Genomic DNA, 19,121 nt, shown 5'->3' with positions numbered 1-19,121 from the left:
ATTGTGTTCCTCTGGGTGTGCTGGGACCCTTCTGTTCTGAGCATTATTTGTGGCTATGAGTAGCTTTTTTGATTGCGGTTGGCTCGTGCCTAAAAAGAGAGCAGTGTTTTGCTATCTGGCTGTCTGTGCTGAAGTCACTACAACTAGAGAAGTTTGTGGTTGGCAAACTCGCTGTCCTCCGCGGTCCTGGTGCTCCGCAGGTCAGCCAGACGCCTCATCTGCCTCGGCGGACGGACCTTTACCCTGCAAGGGCTCCTATAAATATAATTTAATAGTGACAACGTTTCGAGCTATTGCTCTTCCTCAGGTCATACACAAGTTACGAGTTTGACTGTACGTTCTAACGGGTAACCATAGGAACAGGTCAGAAAAACACGAGTTACGGGCAGTGGCGGCTGGTGCTAAAATAAATAGGGGGGGCGTCAGATAAATAAGATAAATAAAGAGCATTGCTAACTTCACATCCAGCAGTAAACAGCAGTCAGCAGCGGATCAGCTGATCTCTCCCTCCGTACAAACGCTCCGTTCTGATCGAGCCCCACTGGACTTTCAAAGTAAAGGTGACGCAGCTGAAAATTAGTTCAGCTAGTTCGCTGTTTCACTAAATAGTGAAACAGCGGCGCCTTTATAGCTGATTTTAGGATGAAACTCTGAACATAACCTGAAACAACAGATTTTTCTTTTGCTGCGGCCGCCATTGTCTCCTGTCTTGTTGTTGTTTTCTGTCTGCTCCGTGTGCACGCCATGGATGTATTATATTAACGGTGCACGCGGGTGAGTCTGTAGCTGTTTGAGTGACAGGCACGTCGCCGCTGCCAGGGGAGTGACTTTGATTGACAGGTCAGGTATCATGAATCAATCCGATTGGATGAAAAAATGACCCAAACGCGCTGATTGGCCACGGGCGCAGAGAGCTGCGCCCGGAGGAGAATCTTGAAGTGACCAATTAGAGACCAGCATGAAGTCACATGGAAGCCAAAAGTTTAAGAGCCCACATACACACTCATTAGGCCGGCGCCCCTCGCTATTGAAATGTATGAAACAACCCAGAATAAACCCAATATGGAATGGAAAGGCTTACGAATTTCAAAGTAAAACCCATTGTATGAGTGAACACTGAACAGATATGGTAATTACTTTTTATTATATTTATGTTTACTGTGTCTACACTTTTTTCCTGAAATTTTGATGGGGGCGGCGCCCTAGCGCCCCCTATTGACCGGCCGCCACTGGTTACGGGTTGCCTGGAACGCATCATAATTCCTCCTGGCCAGTAGGTGTAGAACTCACACTAGTTGCGTTTCCATCAGCTGTTTAGATGCGCATCGAGATGTATTGCATCGGAAAATGATGATGGAAACGCCGTGATTCAAATTAAAATCCCCTGATTCGCACAAACTGAAATACGCTCGCTTGGGCCGGGTTTTAGTTGATGATTCGAATTAAGTGTGACGTAGCGTCCGCCGAGAGGCAGATGAGGCGTCTGGCTGACCTGCGGAGCAGCAGGACCGCGGAGGACAGCGAGTCTGCCGCGGCCGTATGACGGATGTCCGCGGCACAATGCGTCAGTTTAAAACAGACTGTCGTTTCTTTTCTTTTTTTTTTAAATCGTTTTTGGTCAGTGTTCTTTGATCTTTTGATCCCAGTCTCGGATGAGAGAAGAGCTTTGTTTTGGTACGTTACATGAAACACGACTGGCGCGATGACGTGGCGTCACGTAACGCTCAACGTCATCACGTAAATTAGCGGGTTGACCCGGGTCTGGTATTCCCACTGCAAGCCGATTGGAGCCGAGCCGATTGAAGCCGGTTTTAACCCGTGTCGTTTGCCGAGTCGTTTGCCGCGTCTCGGTGCGCCTTTCCCATTGCCACCCAAAGCCAATTGTTAGCGGGTTTAAACGGGTTTTTTGGCCAGTGGAAAAAGGGTATTGGTTAACCTTGCACAGGAATATCCCTTTAAATGGAAATCCAACAATCCATCTATAACAACATCAACAGTTACTGAACATGAGAATCAAGATGTCAACAATGTTCTGCTTTTCTTCTGGTGTGGACCTGAGGATGAGGCTGATGGAGATCCACACCAATTAATACAGGGAGTGAATAAAGTGTCACTAATGAAACTGGATCATATTCTTCCACTGCAGGACTAAGAATCTCTGAACCAACTGCTTTCTAAAACTGGCATTATCTCCATCAAGGAGCTCACACTCAGCAATAAGTTCATACCTTTGACATCAAATCTCTGACGTCTGCTACAAACAAGTTTCTCAACAGTCTGGATGTGATTATCTAATCATGAAGCTCATCAATATGCCTTTGATTGGTGATTTGTAATTGTAAATTGGAAGATCAACGTTGAGCCTGAAAAAAATAAAATAAATAAATAAAAAACCTAACCTATTTCCACTGTATCATCTCCAGCTGGATCTAGAAAACATCCATACACTAATACAAACACCAGTTCATATATTTAACACAGAGTATGTCTGGTATTTGTACAGATGTGTCACACATCTGGCACCACGTCTGACAAAAATTGGAAGATAAATCCACCTCAGATCACTTTAATCATATTTTCAACATCAATTGTGACATTAACTAGGCCTATATCCTGTTGTGTTTAGGTTTTCTGTTGGCTCCACTGTTAATAGCATGTATTGATTAGTTTCATGGGATCAATGTGAACGGTTTGTTAAATTGATTGAATTCTAACATTTTTCCAGCCACACTGACGCAAACAAAAGCTGTATCCTGAATGCAACTCTGGAGAAATTAGACTTACATACAACTGAACAACACATGGTCAGTTGGTGAGTGAACTGAAGATGTTCTCAGGCTCACTATCTTTATAGTTCCCAAACACATACCAGTAGACAGAATATGGCACCTCTGGTGGTTCTGCCTAGTCTCACCACCAGGACACAACAATCGCGTACAATTTCAACAGGACACAGTACGGGTTAACATCAAAATTTTCCATTACAGTACGTTAAAACACACTCACACTTCCTCAGACCAGGTCTCAGTCTCTGAGGTCCACAATGGTCCACCCTGGAGGAGGAAACAAAGTCAGGATCAAGTTCATCCACCATGAAACATGAAACTGAGTTCCTCCATCAGAGAGACAGAGACACAGTGTGAGAGCTGCTGTTGTCTGTCCATCTGTTCATACCTGAGAGTGTCCAGTCTCCAGTGTGGATCCTCCAGTCCAGCAGACAGCAGCTTAACTCCTGAGTCTCCTGGATGATTGTAGCTCAGGTCCAGCTCACTGAGATGGGAGGGGTTGGAGCTCAGAGCTGAGGCCAGAGAAGAACAGCCTTCCTCTGTGACCTGACAACCTGACAGACTGAACACACACACACACACACACACACACACACACACACACACACACACACACACACACACACACACACACACACACACACACACACACACACACACACAGGTAGGTACAAGTATTGAAGAGCTACATGAATCAAAGCTTTGACACAAAATCACCCTACCTGAGAGTTTCCAGTTTCCAGTGTGGACTCTCCAGTCCAACAGACAGCAGCTTCACTCCTGAATCCTTCAGGTCGTTGTTACTCAGGTCCAGTTCTCTCAGACTAGAGGACTGGGAGCTGAGGACTGAGGACAGAGCTTCACAGCTTCTCCTGGAGAGGTTACAGTCACTCAGTCTGAACGTAAACAACAAAACAAAAGGCACCAGTTTCAATAATGTGATTTGTTTTGACAAAAGAAAACAACATAGTTAAGGCAGATACATGTGCACATACAGAGCTTTGTTGGAGGCTTTGACCACTGGCAGCAGCCTCAGAAGAGCCTCCTCTGAAGCAGAGTATTTCTTCAGGTCAAACACGTCCAGATCTTTTTCTGATGACAGTAAGATGAAGACCAGCGCTGACCACTGAGCAGGAGACAGTTCATCTGTGGAGAGACGTCCTGATCTCAGGGACTGTTGGATCTCGTCCACTAGAGAACTATCATTCAGTTCATTCAGACAGTGGAACAGATTAATGCTTTTCTCTGGAGACAGATTCTCAGTGATCTTCTTCTTGATGTACTGGACTGTTCCCTGATTGGTCTGTGAGCTACTTCCTGTCTGTGACATTAGACCTCGTAGAAGAATCTGATTGGTATCCAGTGAAAGACCAAGGAGGAAGCGGAGGAACAAGTCCAGGTGTCCATTTGGACTCTGTAAGGCCTTGTCCACAGCGCACTGGTAGAACAGTGTTGGTTTTCCTCCCAACACTGAGTCCGATTGTTCTTCTGACATCAGATTGACTCCAGAGTTGATGAAGATCAGATGAACATGAAGAGCAGCCAGAAACTCCTGAACACTCAGATGGACAAAGCAGAACACCTTGTCCTGGTACAGACCTCTCTCCTCTCTAAAGATCTGTGTGAACACTCCTGAGCACACTGAGGCTTCTCTGATATCGATGCCACACTCTGTTAGGTCTGAGTCATAGAAGATCAGGTTTTGTTTCTGCAGCTGCTCAAAAGCAAGTTTTCCCAGAGACCTAATTAACTTCCTGTTCTCTGGACTCCAGTGTGGATCTGTCTCAGCTCCTCCATCATACTTGATGTTCTTTAGTTTGCACTGAACCACCAGGAAGTGGATGTACATCTCAGTCAGGGTCTTGGGCAGCTCTCCTCCCTCTCTGGTCTTCAACAGCTTCTCCAGAACTGTAGCAGTGATCCAGCAGAAGACTGGGATGTGGCACATGATGTGGAGGCTTCGTGATGTCTTGATGTGGGAGATTATCTCTCTGGCCTGCTGCTCATCTCTGAACCTCTTCCTGAAGTACTCTTCCTTCTGTGGGTCAGTGAACCCTCTGACCTCTGTAACTATGTCAACACAACCAGGAGGGATCTGATTGGCTGCTGCAGGTCTTGTGGTTATCCAGAGGCGAGCAGAGGGAAGCAGTTTCCCCCTGATGAGGTTGGTCAGCAGCACGTTGACTGAGGTGGACTCTGTCACATCAGTCAGGATCTCAGTGTTGTGGAAGTCCAGAGGAAGTCGACACTCGTCCAGACCGTCAAAGATGAAGACGACCTGGAACTGATCAAACCTGCAGATTCTTGCTTCTTTGGTTTCAGAGAAGAAGTGATGAACAAGTTCCACCAAGCTGAACTTTTTCTCTTTCAGCACATTCAGCTCTCTGAAAGTGAATGGAAATGTGAAGTGTATGTCCTGGTTGGCTTTGTCTTCAGCCCAGTCCAGAGTGAACTTCTGTGTTAAGACTGTTTTCCCAATGCCAGCCACTCCCTTTGTCATCACTGTTCTGATTGGTTTATCTCTTCCATGTGTGGCTTTAAAGATGTCTTCTTGTCTGATGGTTGTTTCTGGTCTGTCTGGTCTCCTGGATGCTGTTTCAAACTGTCTGACCTCATGTTCATCATTGACCTCTCCAGTCCCTCCCTCTGTGATGTAGAGCTCTGTGTAGATCTGATTCAGAAGAGTTGGGTTTCCTGCTTTAGAGATCACCTCAAACACACACTGGAACATCTTCTTCAGGTTGGATTTGAGTTTACGTCGACAAACAGCAACATGACTTTCTAAGAATAAGCAAGAAGCAAATAAGAATGATCATGGTTAATAAATTACAAAGACCATGTTTAGACATTTCCTTCCACTAAAGAACAATTATATAAATATTCCCCTCCATCTTGCCCCTAAATCTTTTAGAGAAATCCTCTTACTGATCTGCAGACAGTCAGCCAGCTCCTCCTGCTCCATTTTCTTCAGGAAGTTCAGTATGATCTTCAGAAATGCCTCTCTGCTGCTCCTCCCCTCCACTTCATCATCCCCATCCTCCATCTCCTTATCTTCTCTCTGACTTTCAAAGCATTCTGGGTAATCTCGTCTAAGGAGCCTCTGAACTCTCTTCATTTCTTTCCTCACAAACGTGACAATGTTCTCCTCCAGCACCTAGAACAGATGATTAACTGAACATTATTTTAACTGAAGACAACATGTAATTCATGTGTCAGTCTGAAGGTCTGCTGGTCAAAACAGAGCAGCATTGAGAATGTTAGGACTTGAAGGGAAGTTCAACATTCAACCTGTGGTTTTATGTAGTTCAACAGTAACAGTGTGATTACACATGTCATGCACAGAGTACAGACCGTACATATGGAGTCCAGGTCTGGTTGATGCTGCTGTTCAGACCCATCACTGTGGACCTCTGAGATCTTCTGCTGAACTCTGTGGAGAAAACATTTACTTTAAGGAAAATGAATGACTCATTAATAATGAGTTCAAATTTATCTAGTAATGAAATGAAGATGACAGAGGATAACTCATAAGTAAAGAGAAAAAAACAGCATCTCACAGGAGTGGTTCAGAAACAATCTGTATCTGCCTCAAAAATTCAAAGTATACTTATGTCTACAATTTTCTTTGTTGGTCAGAGCAACTTCCACTATGATCACCTCCCAGTGAGAAGATCTACAGTAAGCCTTACAGAGGTTTAAGTCCGTACATGGGCCAAATATCAGGAGCTGGTAGGTAGGGCAATGTCAAAGGAATAGATGGAGACCCGACTGTATCCACATCAAGATGTTTAATTGTTGTGGCTTACTGAAATATATCCATGGCCTGTTTTAACAGATCATTTTCAGTGATGCAATTTGAAATTTAAGGTGCAGTTTGTCGACAGCACAAGGTCTTGAGAACCTCATTGGGCAAGAATAAACTGAAAGCCAGTTTAATCAGTGTCACAGTTTCAGGACAAAGTTGTGGTTTGGTTTAGGAGCCTTGATAAAATCTACAATCTACAATCGTTGAGATACAACTTCTATTCGTCTGTCCTCTGATCAGAGCGGAGTCCCTAGGCGAGACTCCTCGAGACTTACGGTGAGCGTGTTACGTCATTTCCTGCCTGTACCTGCTGCACTGTTGCTGTGTTGTGTTGGACTTTCTCAATCCTCCATCTAGTGTTCTGCCAATTTATGGCTTCTCCCTCCCCCTCCCTCTCCTGCTCTGTGTGTCAGATGTTTAGCTCTGCCTCCTTTAGTGATAATGGTATGTGTAATAAGTGTAGCATGTTTGTAGCTCTGGAGGCGAGGCTCAGCGAGTTAGAGTCCCGGCTCCGCACCATGGAGGCTAGTCCAGCTACAGTAGCTTCACAGTCCAGCTTAGCCGGTGCGGAGCCACCTAGCCTAGCTGCCGCTAGCAGTTCCCCCCCAGCCCCCATGCAGCCGGGAACTAGCCAGTTCGGCTGGGTGACAAACCGAGGGAAACATAGACGCAATAAGCCCGTGTTGGCCCACCAACCCCTTCACGTCTCCAACTACTATTCCCCACTCAGCGACACACCCGCTGAGAACGTAACTCAACGTGTCGGCTCTGTTGCTCACAGCCCCGCTGTGAAGTCGGCATTAGTCATTGGCAGCTCTATTTTACGGAACGTGAAGGTAGAGACTCCAGCGAGCATAAAGTGCATCCAGGGCCAGAGCGGGCGACGTTGAGGCTAATCTGAAGCTGCTGGCATGTAAACGTAAGGTTAAATACAGTAAGATTGTAATCCATGTCGGCGCTAATGACACCCGGCTTCGCCAGTCGGAGTTAACTAAGATTAATATGGCTTTGGTGTGCAACTTTGCAAAGACAATGTCGGACTCCGTAATTTTCTCTGGCCCGCTGCCCAATTTAGTGAGCGACGATATGTTTAGCTGCATGCGTTCATTCCATCGCTGGATGTCTAGGTGGTGCTTAGATAACAACGTGGCTTACATAGATAACTGGACCTCCTTCTGGGGAAAGACTGGTCTGATTCGGAGAGATGGCGTCCATCCTACTCTGGATGGCACATCCCTCCTATCTAGGAATATAGGGAACTTTATCTTTATTAGCCATGCTAATCCCTGACAAGCACCCAGAGTTCAGACCAGCAGGCAGAGCCGCAGTTTAACACGCCCCTCTGCTGGGTCCTTCGTGTTGTCACCCACCCAGCCTATAGAAACTGTGTCTGCCTCGAGGCTGTCTAAGCCTAAACCCGAATCTAGAGGAGTTGTTTATATCAACTTAGTTAAAATCAAAACCACTGCTCCAGCAAGCCAACCTAATAGAACTATTAAATGTGGTTTGCTCAATATTCGTTCTCTCCCATCCAAGTCTCTCCTAGTGAATGACTTAATTACAAGTCACCATATTGACATATTAACACTAACTGAGACCTGGTTGCAGCAAGATGAATATGTTAGTTTGAATGAATCTACCCCTCCTAGTTACATTAACTGTCATGTGCCTCGTAACACTGGCCGAGGAGGAGGAGTGGCTGCTATTTATCAGTCAAATCTGATTATCAACCCTAGACATAATAGTTCATATAATACATTTGAAAGCCTTACTGTCAGCCTCTCTCACCCAGACTGGAAAGCAGAAAAACCACTCTTACTTGCTGTAGTGTATCGTCCTCCTGCACCTTATTCTGAGTTCCTATAAGAATTCCCTGACTTTCTGTCAAATTTAGCAATGAGCTCAGACAAAGTCATTATAGTAGGTGACTTTAACATTCATGTGGACGTCGATGATGATTGTCCGGCTGTCATAACATGGTGTTTTGAACCAGCCTTAGTGTGTTTTGGACAACAGTGTCAGTGCACCTGAACGCACCATGAGGAGCTGGAGGTGACAGCTGCATTAAATTAACTAATCAGTGTGGAGTGGTATGAAGACTGTGTTTCAGACATTCAGTGGGAAGACTGGCTGTGAAGAGGAGGCTGCTGTGCTGTGCTGTGCTGGACTGTGTTGGGCAGAAGAGGACTCCCCCCACTTACCTGGAACCCCCCCCCCCTCACAGAGGATCACTGGCACCCTAAAGAAGAGGAAAGTTGGATACTTTTCCATGTTCACCTCTCTCTGGTTCTAACTCTCTCCTAGAAATCAACAGGTTGGAGGAGAGCAAGCTCAACAAAGGCTGAGGCATCAAACGGTGTAGTACTGCGGAAGGAGTGGGCCCCTTCCCCCTTGGAGTTCTACTAAAGCCTCATGATGAGATGAATCTAACAAGAGTCGAGGTAACGAGACCTCTGTCTTATCAATTTTGGTTTTTATTATAAACCATCTCCTGGACTTGTTTTAAATCTGTGCTGTGTCCTTTTAGGAATAGATTGTCCTGCTGCCCCTCCCCTGATTGAAGGCCGTGCTGCATCTTAAATCCAGCCCAACAGAAATGCACATTCTATTGTGAATAAACAGTGTCTCCCCTTTTATTCCAACTTGTGTCTTTGTTATTTTAACTCAACGTGGTTCCCAACCAATCCAAGTTCTAGAACCTTTTAAACTTTTAAGCTTTTATTCCTAATTGTGTGGTGTGACACTTTTGGATTCAGTCAGCTTCTCTCAGAGGGTAAACAAACCCACTCACACTTTTAATCATATCCTTGACTTAGTACTTACTTATGGAATAGAAGCTGACCATGTCACAGTTCTTCCTCAGAACCCCGTCTTGTCTGACAATAACATTTGAATTTACTTTAACAAATTATATCCTACCTGGGAAAAAATCCCGCTACAGTAGATGTCTATCTGACACTGCTGTTTCTAGATTTAAAGAGCTTATTCCAGCAGAGTTTGCTGCCACATCCTGTAACAATATTATGGGCAGTTACGCTGATTTCACCCCCACACAGGTGGACTATCTTGTGGATAGCACTGCAGCAGCACTCCTTGGGACACTTGATGCTGTAGCTCCCCTGAAAAAGAAAGTTATCAACCAGAAAAGAATAGCTCCCTGGTACAGCCCAAACTTACGCGCTTTGAAACAGAAGACCAGACAGCTGGAAAGGAAAACACATTCCAGCCAACATGAGGAAGACCGTCAAGCCTGGAAGGATAGTTTATTAATATATAAAAAAGAACTTGGTAATGCTAGAAGCAATTACTATTCATCTCTAATAGAAAAGAATAAGAACAACCCCAGGTTCCTTTTCAACACTGTGGCCAGGCTAACCAAGAACCATAGTGTCGTTGGGCCATCCATCCCTCCAACTCTCAGCAGTAATGATTTCCTAACTTTCTTTACCGAAAAGATAGTTAATATTAGAACGAAAATTGCCAGTAATGGAGCACAGATTACGGTACCCATAGAAGCACCTCCCAGACTTGGTACACACTTGGACAGCTTCTCTCCTATCGACCTGTCAGACTTAACTTCTGCAATTACTTCTTCCAAGTCAGCCACATGTTTGCTGGATCCAGTCCCGACAAGACTACTTAAGGATGTCTTCCCCTTAATTAACATTTATTTTCTGAACCAAATCAATCTTTCCTTAGCCACAGGCTACGTGCCACAGGCCTTCAAGGTGGCTGTCATTAACCCTTTACTTAAAAAACCTTCTCTTGACCCAGATGTCCTAGCCAACTATCGGCCTATATCCAACCTTCCTTACATCTCTAAGATCCTTGAGAAGATTGTCCTGGAGCAGCAGGGGGTATACTTTACGGCCCAGACAGAGCCCTCTCCTTTCCTCTCCTCTCCTCTCCTCTCCTCTCCTCTCCTCTCCTCAGTATATTTTTGAACTGTCATTTTCTGTTGTACTTTGTAGTTTGGCCTTGGTGTCTTGCACTCTCTCTGTGTTTCCGCAGTCCTCCCATCGAGCTGGCCAGCTCTCCCTGCCCCCCCCCCCCCCCCCCCCCACCAGAGACTGCCTTCATCAACTCCTGCTAACATTTCCATATTTCGCACATTCTGTGACATAAACTGTAAACTGTTTTCTTGTCTGTAACAACATCTATTGCACGTCTGTCCGTCCTAGTCTGTCCGTCCTCTGTTGCTCACCCTGAGGTTTCTACGATTTTTCCCTGTTAAAAGGGTTTTCCATGGAGTTTTTCCTCAGTCGATGTGAGAGTCTAAGGACAGAGGATGTTTCTACGATGCCATGTAAAGCCCTTTGAGACAAACTGTTTGTAAAAACGGGCTATACAAATAAAATTGCCTTGCCTTGCCTATTAAATCAACCAATTCAATGGTATTCAGTGCTCAGATCACTGGGTACGTTAGGATTACCAGACAAATGTAAAGCCTGAATATCCAATGATTTCCTTTTGTTGTTGTATAAGGAGTCATCAACAACAGTGGAGCTGATGGAGAGAAACATCAGCTCAAACATTGAAGTTACAGTTGGGTTAAATAAGAGACTATGAAGCTCTGGATTAAGTAATGATTCCTAGTCTGATAATAACAAAGCTCAGTTTTAAATGCTCACCTTCCATCAGGTTGTTCATCTTTGAAGTCAATATTATGATATATTGACCTGTCACTCTTCAGAGACACACAGCTGGGTCCAGGTGGTTCTGCTCTCTGCTGCTGCATCCTGATAGATACAAACAAACAAACAAACAAACAAACAACATACAAATGAAAAATAGTTTGTAGCTTGCATTCCTGGGCTGGGATCAGTCACAAACAGACCCCCCCACTTTTAGTAGGCTACTTGTTTTTTCACAGTGACAGTACTTTTGTAGCCTGGTCGCGCCCACACTAGTGACGTCACGCCTCGCAAAAGCGCTGCTGACTGCTAGTCTGGCCAACCGTGCTATTAACTGGATTTCTGTCTCCCGAATTTTCGGGAACTCCACCCTCTTTTTCGAGAGCCAATCAACGTCGAGCCTCTCCAACGGCTCTGGGTAGAGGCGTGTTCAAGTAAGTGACTTGATCACTCACTCTCTAAGGAGAGTGAGTGATAATTTTTTTTTTTTTTTTTTTTTTAATTTTTACCTTCCACCAGGTTGTTCATCTTTGAAGTGAATAGGACGGAACATAGACCCATCACTCTTAATGGACACACAGCTGGGTTCAGGTGGTTCTGCACTCTGCTGCTGCATCCTGATATAAAAAGGTGATAAAGAGTTTATCAAAATATTGTCAGATTTTTTTTTATCTGGCTGTGATAATCTGATAATATAGGAGACAACTAATGTATTTAAACCATCTAGATATGAAATTAATGTTACATGGGCATACATGTCACATGTGACTGAGACAGAAATATTGTCCTGGCTCATTTTCTGGCCAGTGTATGAAACTACTGACTGTATGTTTGTTCCCATTTGTGACTGTTACAGTTTTAATGAGATGAATTTTGCTGCAATTAAAAATAGAAAAGACAAAACCACCAAGAAGTGACAAGTTTTCCTTTTGTTTTCTCCCTTTATTCACATTTTCATGTGACTGTTGTCCCCACTCAGTCTGGGGAAGGAGGAGTAATTAACACCAACAAAATGTTTTGTCAAAATTAAAATATTCAACATACATAACCAGTTTTGCACCTACGTACCAAGCTTTGTTGGAGGCTTTGACCACTGGCAGCAGCCTCAGAAGAGCCTCCTCTGAAGCAGAGTATTTATTCAGGTCAAACACGTTCAGATCTTTTTCTGATGACAGTAAGATGAAGACCAGAGCTGACCACTGAGCAGGAGACAGTTCATCTGTGGAGAGACGTCCTGATCTCAGGGACTGTTGAATCTCCTCCACTAGAGAACGATCATTCAGTTCATTCAGACAGTGAAATAGATTGATGCTTTTCTCTGGAGGCAGATTCTCACCGATCTTCTTCTTGATGTACTGGACTGTTCCCTGATTGGTCTGTGGGCTACTTCCTGTCTGTGACATCAGGCCTCGTAGAAGAGTCTGATTAGTTTCCAATGAAAGACCCAGGAGGAAACGAAGGAACAAGTCCAGGTGTCCATTAGGACTCTGTAAGGCCTTGTCCACAGCACTTTGGTAGAGGAGTGTTGGTTCATGTTTGTCTCTCATCACTATTAACCATCGGTAGGTTAATTGTGCTTTTGACAGCAGATTGACTCCAGATTTGATGAAGGTCAGATGAATATGAAGAGCAGCCAGAAACTCCTGAACACTCAGATGGATGAAGCAGAACACCTTGTCCTGGTACAGACCTCTCTCCTCTCTAAAGATCTGTGTGAACACTCCTGAGTACACTGAGGCTGCTCTAATATCGATGCCACACTTTCTCAGGTCTGATTCATAGAAGATCAGGTTTCCTTTCTGCAGCTGCTCAAAGGCCAGTTTTCCCAGAGACTCAATCATCTTCCTGTTCTTTTTACTCCAGTTTGGATCTGTCTCAGCTCCTCCATCATACTTGATCTTCTTCAGTTTGGTCTGAACCACCAGGAAGTGGATGTACATCTCAGTCAGGGTCTTGGGCAGCTCTCCTCCCTCTCTGGTCTTCAACACCTCCTCCAGAACTGTAGCAGTGATCCAGCAGAAGACTGGGATGCGGCACATGATGTGGAGGCTTCGTGATGTCTTGATGTGGGAGATGATCTCTCTGGCCTGCTCCTCATCTCTGAACCTCTTCCTGAAGTACTCCTCCTTCTGTGGGCCAGTGAACCCTCTGACCTCTGTCACCAAGTCAACACACTCAGGAGGGATCTGATTGGCTGCTGCAGGTCGTGTGGTTATCCAGAGGCGAGCAGAGGGAAGCAGTTTCCCCCTGATGAGGTTGGTCAGCAGCACGTTGACTGAGGTGGACTCTGTCACATCAGTCAGGATCTCAGTGTTGTGGAAGTCCAGAGGAAGTCGACACTCGTCCAGACCGTCAAAGATGAAGACGACCTGGAACTGATCAAACCTGCAGATTCCTGCTTCTTTGGTTTCAGAGAAGAAGTGATGAACAAGTTCCACCAAGCTGAACCTTTTCTCTTTCAGAACATTCAGCTCTCTGAAAGTGAATGGAAATGTGAAGTGTATGTCCTGGTTGGCTTTGTATTCAGCCCAGTCCAGAGTGAACTTCTGTGTTAAGACTGTTTTCCCAATGCCAGCCACTCCCTTTGTCATCACTGTTCTGATTGATTCATCTCCTCCAGGTGAGGCTTTAAAGATGTCTTCTTGTCTGATGGTTGTTTCTGGTCTGACTGGTCTCCTGAATGCTGTTTCAATTTGTCTGACCTCATGTTCATCATTGACCTCTCCAGTCCCTCCCTCTGTGATGTAGAGCTCTGTGTAGATCTGATTCAGAAGAGTTGGGTTTCCTGCTTTAGAGATCCCCTCAAACACACTCTGGAACTTCTTCTTTAGGTTGGATTTGAGTTTATGTCGACAAACAGCAACATTAATTTCTAAAAGAATAAGCAGAAAATAAGATTGATGATGTTTAATAAATTACAACAACCATGTTTAAACACTTCCTTCCACTAAAGGACAATTATATAAATATTTCCCTCCATCTTGCCCCTAAATCTTTAGAGAAATCCTCTTACTTTTCTGCAGACAGTCAGCCAGCTCCTCCTGCTTCATTCTCCTCAGTAAGTTCAGTGTGATCTTCAGAAATGCCTCTCTGCTGCTCCTCCTCTCCACTTCATCATCCCCATCCTCCATCTCCTTATCTTCCCTCTGACTTTCAAAGCATTCTGGGTAATCTCGTCTAAGGAGCCTCTGAACCCTCTTAATTTCTTTCTTCACAAATGTGACAATATTCTCCTCCAGCACCTAGAATAGATGATTAACTGAACATTTTATTTCAACTGAAGACAACATGTAATTGTGTCAATTTGAAGGTCTGCTGGTCAAAACAGAGCAGCATTGAGAATGTTAGGACTTGAAGTGAAGTTCAACGTTCAACCTGTGGGTTCATGTAGTTCAACAGTAACAGTGTGATTACACATGTACAGAATACAGACCATAAATATGTCCAAGTCTGGCTGATGCTGCTGTTCAGACCCATCATTGTGGACCTCTGAGATCTGCTGGTGAACTCTGTGGAGAAAACATTAGGTAAATTTAAGGAAAATTAATGACTTATCAAAAGTAATGAGTTCAAATGTATCTAGTAATGAAATGAAGATGACAGATCATAACTCACAAGTAAAGAGAAAAATAAATAAATCAGCATGTCACAGGAGTGGTTCAGAAACAATCTGTATCTGCCTCAAAAATTCAAAGTATATGTCTACAATTGTCTTTGTTGGTCAGAGCAACTTCCACCATGATCACCTCCCAATGAGAAGCCTTACAGAGCTTTAAGTCTGTACATGGGCCAAATAGGTAGGACAATGTCAAAGGAATAGATACTCGACTGTATCCACATCAAGTTGTTTAATTGTTGTGGCTGACTGAAATATATTCATGGCCTGTTTTAGCAGATCATTTTCAGTGATGCAATTTGAAATTTAAGGTACAGTTTGTCGACAGCACAAGGTCTTGAGAACCTCATTGGGCAAGAATAAACCCATCCCTTAAAATATGTAATTGTTCCGTATTTTAAAATTAAATAGTGCGTCACCGTTTTGAATCAATACGGGACGGGCTTTGTCCCGTATTTCCAAGTTGTCATGAATGCAGCATCGCTCTGGCTGTGTTCTGTAAAGATCCGGCATTTTGTCAGAACTCCAACAAAGCAGAAATCATAGTATCGTCTGTAGGACACATTCTAACCATTGCTGTTCTACGCTCTTGTACGGACATGCTCTTGCCTGTTCCCCGTTGTGCAGATGCATTTTTATTTGCATGTGTTTCAAAAACCATGGTAAATTACTGTTAATCATTTGGCTGTTGTGAGGAATCATTACATGTGTAACGTGACAGCCTCTTCAAATATAGGCATGAATATTTATGATATTTGTTTTGGATCAAACAAGTAGCCCTTCCCGGCCTATAGCTACGTCATGTGATAACCTCAATAGTACTCTGTACACACCCCCATTCCAGTTTAAAATATTTTCCAAGGAGAATACAGAAGGTTTTCAATTGTGTTAGTACAACTATTACTATTACCTTCCACCAGTTTGTTCATCTTTGAAGTCAACAGGAGGTGGTTCTGCACTCTGCTGCTGAATCCTGATACAAACAGGGGATAAAGAGTTTATCAAAATATTCTCTGATTTAAAAAAAAATCTGGCTGTGATAATCTGATTATATAGGAGACAACTCATGTAGTTAAACCGTCTAGATATAAAATTAATGTCACAGACATACTTATTTTTTCACAGTGACATTACTTTTGCTTTACAGCAGTTAGGTCATCTACTCACCTCTGGTCAGAGGGCCTACTACTGACTGTACGTTTGCTCATTATTTCACATGCTATAGTTTCCCTGACATGGATTCTCTTGCAAGAAAAAACAGACATGACAAAACCACTGAAAAGTGACAAAACTTTTCTCTTTGTTTTCTGTGTCCTGATCTAATTTTAATGTGACTGTACAAGTGCACATGATGAATTTAGTTATTGTTCAGTCCATCAAAAGACCATGAAGCTCTGACTAAGACACAACTATACCCTTCTCAGGAGAGCAAGATAATATAAATATTTAGTTTTACATTTTTACCAGTCATCAGGTTGTTCATTTTTGAAGTCAATATCATGAAACATTGACCCATCACTCCTCATTGACACGCAGCTGGGTTCAGCTGGTTCTGCTCTCTGCTGCTGCATCCTGATAAAAACAAACAGGTGATACAATTATTTTGAAAAAGATTATGAAAATGTCAGATCATTTCTTTTTAATCTGGCAGTGATAATCTGATTATATAATGACACACTTAGCAAAAAATGTAATTTAACAGTCTTTATAGAATAGAATAAAATGAATGTTTTTGTCACATGACTGAAACAGAGATTAGAAATATTGTTCTGATGTAAATGTAGCTGATTTTATGACAATTGATGACGATGCAGTATGATTTTTTTTTCTTTTTACTAAGTCTCTACAGAAGTGTCTATTTGTTTTATAATCATGTGTGCTCTAACAGTGAGTTATGTTGAGGACCTCTGAGCCTACCTGAGTACTTTTCTTTACAAAGTCACAACCTCCACATTTTTACATATTGCTTTTACACAATGTCAGTACTTTTACATGAACACAGATGTTGTCTACTACTGACTTTTGTTTGTTTCCCCTTCTCAGGAGAGTGAGTGATAAAAAAATACTTGAACATTTTTACCTTCTACCAGGTTGTTCATCTTTGAAGTTAACAGGACGGAACATAGACCCATCACTCTTAATGGACACACAGCTGGGTTCTGCACTCTGCTGCTGCATCCTGATACAAACAAACAAACAGGTAATAAAAAGTTTATCAAAATATTGTCTGATTTTTTTTTTTATCTGGCTGTGATAATAATAATGGAGACAACTAATGTAGTTAAAATGTTACATGGACATACATGTCACATGTGACTGAGACAGAGACAGAAATATTATCCTGGCTGATTTTCTGGCCAGTGTATGAAACTACTGACTGTATGCTTGTTCACATTTGTGACTGGTACAGTTTTAATGAGATGAATTTTGCTGCAATTAAAAACAGAAAAGACAAAACCACTGAAAAGTGACAAGTTTTCCCTTTGTTTTCTCCCTTTGTGCACTTTTCATGTGACTGTTGTAGAGGCAACAGTCCAACAACAGATTGTGAAGCTCTTGCCTGAGAAATGATTCTAGTTGAACCAGTTTCTTCATTAGACACAGCCAACAAATCTGGGAACAGGGCTCCGGTAAAGAAGGCTTAGTCTTAGTAACAGTATTGATTCTGTTTTGATATGGTTTGTTAATAACAGCAACAAAACAAGAAGTCTTCAGTCACGTTGATCAAAGTTGTCCTACCAGTTCAGACGCATCCTGTATTTTTCACAGGTGAAAATCAGACCTCTGTTGATTCCGTGTTGACAGACTTGGGTCAGTATGCGGTTCTGAGGGTATGATGACCTTGAGAGTGTTTGTTCATGACCTTGAGAGTGTGTGTGTGTGTGCACACAGACAATTAGCTGCTGAACTAGTTGCTGTGACTATGAACAAACATTAAAATAACCCTTCTACATGTTCACGTTAGTTGACAAAACAACAAAAACAAACGGACCTGATTAAAGTCAACAACCATTCTACTGTCTGTTTTATTTATTTTATTGCGTTTAATTGTTTTACGTCTCTTTATTTTCAGCTATGGTTGTTTTAAAGTGCTATATAAATAAAGTTGATTTGCAGAGGTGGGAGAAAGTCTCTATGTTGCAAGTCCAAGTAGAGTCTCAAGTCTTTGCTCTCAAGTCTCGAGTAGAGTCTCAAGTCCTTGCTCTCAAGTCCCAAGTCAAGTCCAAGTCCTAAGATTTTTGTTTCGAGTCCCAACCAAGTCCTAAGATTTTCTTTCAAGTCCCAACCAAGTCCTAAGATTTTTGTTTCGAGTCCCAAACAAATCGATTATAATTAATGATAAGTAAAGATCATGACCCACGCCTCAATTGTTAAGTTGTTTATATTTTATTGTTAATGTTCTGCCACTTATTCATTTATTTATTTTTATTAATATTCTATTGTGATATGCTTTGTCAATATAAGCACTGCCTTCTCATGCCAATAAAGCTATTTAAAATTGACGTACAGTAACACGCCAGAAATCTCGTGATCAAACGTGATCTGACGTAGTCTGTTGATGGTAGCCATGGTGCATGGATGTATTATATAGATCCATGCCATGGAGCCGTTAGCCACACTGGTTTGTTATGCTACGTGTGCTGCAGTCAGCTGCTTCTTTATTGGTTACATTAAATTTCATGTCACATACCGCAGAGCCGGTGACTCGAGATGGACGGCTTGCGACCAGCAATCATAAATACTGGACATGTTCAATATTTACGATTGTCGCCGCCGACCGTTTTACGAGCCGATCGTTGGGAGAATTTAAATCGGTCGCTCTGCTGCTGCTCAGCCCAGAGCGACTGTTGTGTTCACACCGACACAAACGCACCGCACTCGGGCGTAAAGATCAACTGTGCCGACCTGAACACTGCCCAGACCCAGGCAAGCTACTATACTAACATCTGTTTTATTTATATGATACTACTGTTGTATAATGTTCATCATTACATCTGTCATGTTCAATTTTTGACAGGAAAAAAAAAATTCACAAAATAACCTCCTGATAACTTCAAATCTCACTTGTGACAATAAGGGAATATTTAAGCTTGACCAAAATAGTGATTTGAGTTATATCGTGATATAAATTGATGTTGACTGATATGAAAAAAAAATAGCGTGATAGGATTTTTTCTCATATCGCCCAGTGCAATAGTGAACAAGTAAGATAGGAATTTCAAAACATAGCTGCATAGGACTGGACCCTTGTGCAAAAAATGTAATGCATAAATGAATTT

At 42.9% G+C, this 19,121-nt stretch overlaps 1 protein-coding gene and 1 pseudogene across 1 annotated transcript; one reads left to right on the top strand and one right to left on the bottom strand.

The window, feature by feature from the left end:
• Positions 1-2,990: 2,990 nt before the first annotated feature.
• Positions 2,991-18,411, bottom strand: LOC146960728 (uncharacterized; the record flags this gene model as incomplete). Its single annotated transcript, XM_085772109.1, has 14 exons — positions 18,350-18,411; positions 16,922-17,020; positions 15,752-15,814; positions 14,659-14,734; positions 14,239-14,467; positions 12,294-14,097; positions 11,735-11,842; positions 11,223-11,330; positions 6,138-6,216; positions 5,712-5,940; positions 5,398-5,567; positions 3,782-5,277; positions 3,509-3,682; positions 2,991-3,053 (listed from the first exon to the last, which is right to left on the bottom strand). Coding segments are annotated over exons 1-14 (4,760 nt in total), but the record flags the coding sequence as incomplete, so codon positions are not given.
• On the top strand, positions 6,963-7,881 carry LOC146960729 (uncharacterized; annotated as a pseudogene).
• Positions 18,412-19,121: the final 710 nt, after the last annotated feature.

This window comes from Trachurus japonicus, unplaced genomic scaffold (assembly GCF_045865225.1).
Source record: "Trachurus japonicus isolate A0001 unplaced genomic scaffold, Traja_1.0 AP030063.1".
Taxonomy (NCBI): Eukaryota; Metazoa; Chordata; class Actinopteri; order Carangiformes; family Carangidae; genus Trachurus; species Trachurus japonicus.
The sequence above is the reverse complement of the archived record's forward strand: the minus strand, read 5'-3'. Positions and strand labels throughout refer to the sequence as shown.